Raw genomic sequence first — 6,000 nt, forward strand, 5'->3', positions numbered from 1 at the left:
GATCCTACATAGGGAGGATTCATTATTATTTAAAAAGGAGGTGTTGACCTGTCAAAAGGGTTATTGTGACAGGTTGAATTGCAGTGTTTAAACTGCCAGTCAGGTTACCCTTGTAGGCCTGAAGCTAAGTTTCACGTTGTCACTGATGTGGGTGGCATAGTATGTGCTGCTGTCCTCTAGGGACATTTAACTTAGTCACTGGGTACATTTTGTACTATACCAGGGACTTATAGGTCAATTAAATATGGCAATGAGGAATATGCCAATCTGACCATGTTTAAAAGGGGAGCACAAGCACTTTACCATTGGTTTTCAGGGTTAAAGTGCACAGAGTTCTAAAGCCAGCAAAACACTTGAAAAAGGAGGATTTTTACAAAGATACAACAATGACAGCTTCCCAAACATCACAAACAGAGGTCAGTGGACAGGACATCCACACAAGACAGAACACATGGCGGAGGGATGACAGTCCACGTGGAAGAGGGGGGGGGGGGGTTAGCCCAGACAAAGCAGAAAGGACAGTGCAGACACAAGGAAGGCAGCAGAAGAACAACAGAGAGGAATTCCAGCACACATGGCTGGCGGACAGCACACACAGCATTGAAGAGAGCATTTTCAGGTCGAAGAAGATGGCTCACATAGATTTAATAAACCCTAAACAGACAACAGAGAGGACAGGGCATGCAGAACGGAAAAGACAGCACACCCAGAATAAGAGAATAGCACACACTGGCAAGGGGTGATAACACAGAAAGAGCAGTGAGTACAAAACAGACTGTTTTAGGGAGGCTAGCACACCCAGAGCAAAGGAGACATCACAGAAAGAGAACAGGAGTCAGTACTGACAGAGATAGGGTGGCAGAAGAGAGAGCGCACAGGGAACAACACATGCAGAACACAGAGCTGCACACACAGTGGTAAGGAAACCGCCGAAAGGTAGACATCAAACCCAGAGCAAATGTTTTGTTTTTTTACTTGGCTTATACATAGAGTTTCTACATATGAGCAGGTCAGGGGATTCCCACCTTCATATATTTACATGCACCGAGAGGGCTAGAGAAGCTGGTTCAATAAGTGACGTCAGAAAAGGGGAGCACAGATGAAGTGATACAGATCCCCTATGTCAGGAGATACGAAAACTCAAAACTGCCTGATGATCTGGAAATGTGCAGATCTTTCACTCAGGTATTTTGTTTTTTAATGGTGGCAGGCTACCTTCAACTATATCATAATGTGTAATAGGGAAACAGAAGAAGCCTGAACAACGTGGCAGTTACACTGGAAAGCCCTATAGTGAGACTGTAAATTAACAGCCTTTTTAATCCATGAAAGATACTTATACTGGACAGCCAATTTTAGTGGTAAGTAACCTTTTCTGGTGCGTGTCTGCCTTTTGCAGTATGCTGAGCATGTTCAGACGTCCTATAGAGTTAGGAGCACCCCCTAAAGGGCCATACAGTGTAGGGAAAGGAGAACAGTTCTGAGACTTATTGTAACATTATTCACCAGATGGCCCCTTGAATCTGAGGAGAGGTCTACAAAGTACTTGAGCCTGGCAGGGGCTAGAGGATTTGTTATGTTATGTTATGTTAAGGGGCATTTTTAAAGCGCTCTGTCACCGTGGGTTTCCTGGCGCTAGTCTGACACTGAAAAGGGGAAGAAGAGTTAACCAGAATGTGGGAAAAGCCAGGATTTTAGGGATTTACGAAATTGGCTTAGTGAATTAGAGAATTTGAGTGAGGAGGGGAGAGAATTCCAGAATGTGGGGGCGAGGAGAGCAAATCTCCGGCCACCCATTCTGCAAAGTTTAAAAGAGGGAACGACCAAGAGGCGAAGGGTAGAAGATCTGAGATTGCGTGAGGGGCAATAGGGACTGATGAGGGATTTCAGAAAGGCAGGGCAAGTGCCAGTGAGAGACTTGAAGGTGAGGCAGCCGATTTTAAAGGCTGCCCTAGAGGAAATAGGAAGCCAATGGAGTTTAGAGAGAAAGGGTTTGGCAGATTGCCATTTCGGAATCCCGCAGGCTAGTCTCGCCGCTTGGTTCTGGACGATCTGGAGTCTAGAGAGAAGGCCTTTAGGCAGCCCATAATAAAGGGAGTTGGAAAAATCCAAGCGGGAGAGGACAAGGGCCATGATGACTAAAATCAGGGCTTCAGGCGTCAGAAGGTACACCACCTTTCTGATCCTGCGCAGCTGGTACATGCAGGAGGAGACCACCGACCCTATTTGGGGTTTGAGGGATAACTCGGAGTCAATGATGACCCCGAGACTTTTTACTGAAGCCACGGGGGAGGGAGGAGCACCGAGGTCTCCCGGCCAGAAATGCGGGCCCCAGTGAATAGAGCTCTTGCCGGGGAGAAGGAGTTCCGTCTTCCCGGGGTTGAGTTTGAGCTGGTTCTGGCTCATCCACTGGAGGATATGGGTCATGGCCGCCTGGAAGTTAGCGACGGCAGAAGAAGAGTCAAGAGGAAAGATGAGTTGCAGGTCGTCGGCGTAGTTGAATACGGTGACGTCCCACTGCCTCAGAGAAAAGAGAAGAGGTTGAAGATATAGATTGAAAAGAAGAGGGGATAAGGAAGAGCCCTGGGGGACCCCGCAAAGTGAACACTCCCTGGAAGACCTGAAAGTACCCAGGCTAAGAGTCTGGGACCTCCCGGACAAGAAGGATTTGACCCACGTGAGCGCCAGGCCCTGGATGCCGGCCTGCTCGACACGGTGGAGTAAGATGTTATGATCCACCGTGTCGAAGGCGGCCGACAGATCTAAAAGAACCAGGGCCTGGGGGGTGCCCCTGTCCACGCCAGCTCGAAGAGCATCAAGCACGGCCAGGATTACTGCCTCCGTGGAGTGGCCGGGTCTGAAGCCGGCCTGATTGCCTTCGAGGAAGTTGGAACTCTCGATGAACTTCGAGAGACAGGTGGTGACGTGGGCTTCCAGAATTTTGGCGAAGTAGGGCAGAAGAGAGATAGGCCGATAGTTCGCCAGGACCGTGGGGTCCGCTCCCGGTTTCTTCAATAAAGGCACTAGGACAGCAGCCTTGAAGGAGTTAGGTACGGAGCCGGACAAAAGAGAAGAGTTTAGCAAAGAAAGAGCATTGTCAGGGAGATGGAGACCGATGTCCCGTTGTACGGAAGGTGGACAACAGTCGTCCGGAGAGCCAGATTTAACCCGAACGGCCAAGGTGGCCAGTGATTTTGAATCTAGAAGGGGAAAGTGTGTGAAAGTGAGGGCGTTGGGAGGGGGACAGGTGAAATTGGCGCCAGGAATGGTGACCGGAATAGTGTCCTTGATCAGGACAATTTTTTCCAGAAAGAAAGAGCTGAGGGCATTACAGGATTCCTGAGTCGGAGCCTGGGTAGGGAGCGTCCTAGGATCGGAGGAGAATTCTTCAAACACTCTGAAGATTTGTACTCGCTATTAGTTTCCATCCTAAAAGAGCAAAGGGGAAGCAAGGCTTCTGACCATTTTTGAGAGCCACCGCGTGTTGTTCTGCGTTTGCGCTTGTAACTTGATGTTCACTGTTATTGGCTTTGCTAACTCAACCATGATCTCTCTGTCTTTGTAGGTCTGCAGGAAGGTGCCCATCAGTGGACGGACGTCGTTGATGGCTTTGCTGGACATGTTGTTCTTGGTGATCCTTTCTTGCAGTCTAGCCTTTAGTGGAGAGCGCTTCCATCAATAACTTCCCAGACCATGATACACTTGGTTTTTTTTATGACTTCTTACTTGGGCTTTGTCTTCGGAATCAATTTTTAAAGTAATCACTGCCCTGTGAACTTGGACGGGGCAAAGAGAGCGAAGACAATGACTTTTGCCAAAATGCACATATCTCCAAAACTGTAAACAAAGGAGTTAGGGGTGCTTGGATTTCCAATTCCAGGCCAAACCTCAGTTATTGCTCAGAGAACGGACCTCTATGTTTATCAGTAAATGTCTAAAGCCTTTGTAAGTCCTGAACAAGGTACTCCCGGGGTGATGGTCTAAACTCACTAAAAACAAGAACATCTTTGAGAACTGAAGACTTCCAAAGACTCGGGTTGCAGTGTGGTACAGTGACAAGCTGGTCTTTTCCTGTGGGTGAGCCGAAGTTCTACAAAAAAAGAAACTAAAGCAGTCTTTTCTTCATTACGTTTTATTTTTTTTAAATATGACTATTTTCTTTAGCGATGTCTTATGAAAAAGCACAATGTATGCAAAATATCACATTTTAAAAAATTGCTTCTAATCACAATACAAAGTCTGCAGCCTTTGCGCTTATATTCTGAAACACTTTGCTGTGAGTTAAAACTGGGAAAAGCTTTGACTCTTCTGAGACTTCTAGGGAGTCTATGCGCCAGACAGAGAAACAAACACTATAGTGACTGCCAAGGCAATCATACTGTAAGAGGAACACATGTTATAGGGCCTTTGCCGAGGAATACACAACATGAGTAATGTGTGCTTTAGTGACTTCCCGCCTTGGCGCACCGCAGGAGGAGCATGTGCTGTGGTGGCTTTCCATAGTGTAACACCCCATGTGAGTCTCATGGGCTGTGTCAAGTCCTCAGGCTGATCCACAGGCACAGGAGTAGGAACATGTGCAATATTGACTGCCACAGTGAGCTCACTTTGTGTACAACCTATGCTAAATTGAGTACCCAGGTCAATGGGATAGACGAAGAGTGTATCCAGCAGCACTACCCTGGTAGAACGTGTAAGTAACAGTGCCGAAACCCAACCAATGATGGTATAGTCTAAATCTGCAAACAACGTTACCTTTATAGAGAACATTGTTGATTTGTATCAGTATTGCCAAAATTACTGTGCCTTAAAATGATTAAAATGCACCATATGATCATGAAGCCCGGCTACTTTTTTGTTGTTGCTACAGCAACTACCGTGTCAGATTAGAACAAACTCCTTGCTAGGTTTTATGTTCCACATGTCTCCACCTTATATTCACGCATTTGCAATTCAGTCAGTCTCGCATTTGTGAAAGTTAAAGCTATTGGCGTTGTAAATAACAATGTTTTTTACTTATGTTGTCCAATGTTACCTTTCTTTCTGAAAATTAACACGTTTAATATTTCTAACAGTGCAACAATGGCCAACTTTTCCTTTGAAGTTGAGATTTGGTTAAGTGAATTGGGCAAAGTATTATTGGTTTTAGGCACATGTGAAACGAGTGGGAAAGTTTCAATGCTAACGTGATATCCTATACCTCTGTGAGGATCCGTCGAAGCCACGCAGTGACCCACCAGATTAGGCAGTTCAAACATTTCTACAGAGCGAAGCCTGGAGGAGTTTTACAAGCTCGATATTTCCTCTATTAAAGTAAGCGGGAGGGGGGGGGGGGGGGGTCGACAGTTTACAGCACCTGGACGCATTTATAGCGGCTCTGTAATGCTAAACGCTGCTTCATAAAAGAAGGGTCTTCCGGCTTTGTACCCGTTGCTATGGGTGAATCAGGGAGATGCCTCCGAGATGCTGTGCCTTGGTCCTGCAAACACGAGTTCAAACCCCGACTTCGGTAGCAGCTAAAACAGCTTTATTTATAGATGTTTTGACAATGGAACATGGCTCCATAGCATGAGCAGAACGTATGCAGTCCGGGGCTTTGGTTTGCTTCGATTGAACCACACTGGCCGAACACTTGATGACAATTAATTGTTAAATAAAACCCAGGGCTGGAGACCGCGTGTCCACATGATTTGCATATACATCAAGCAGGTGGCTGGGTGATGCTCAGTACAGAAGCAGTCCACACTCAATGCAAGCCCCAAGCACTCGTCGAAAGACTCGTTTACAGGCCGGTACGCATTGACCATGAAAAAAGGGGTGCCACTATCCTGGGATTCCTCAAACGCATGGCCAGCTTCATGTTCAAGACACCATAGATTCCACCAGCCACTTGTGCAGGACACCGCAGGAGAGTAGCAAATCATTGTTAGGGCAATGACTATCACAGATGGAATCAAAGGCAAGCAACTGAGGAGTTGGCCTAACAGCTAGGGTGGTGGA

At 46.8% G+C, this 6,000-nt stretch overlaps 1 protein-coding gene across 1 annotated transcript in view; it reads left to right on the forward strand.

Moving 5' to 3' along the window:
• Nucleotides 1-4,841, forward strand: part of PAFAH2 (platelet activating factor acetylhydrolase 2) — a 124,222-nt gene extending 119,381 nt beyond the window's left edge. Inside the window, exon 12 of the mRNA XM_078682693.1 lies at nucleotides 3,566-4,841. Within this exon, the coding sequence (XP_078538819.1) occupies nucleotides 3,566-3,660 (95 nt within the window). The 3' untranslated portion in view covers nucleotides 3,661-4,841. The remainder of the gene's footprint in view (nucleotides 1-3,565) is intronic.
• Nucleotides 4,842-6,000: the final 1,159 nt, after the last annotated feature.

Source organism: Lissotriton helveticus, chromosome 3_1 (genome assembly GCF_964261635.1).
Source record: "Lissotriton helveticus chromosome 3_1, aLisHel1.1, whole genome shotgun sequence".
Lineage (NCBI taxonomy): Eukaryota > Metazoa > Chordata > Amphibia > Caudata > Salamandridae > Lissotriton > Lissotriton helveticus.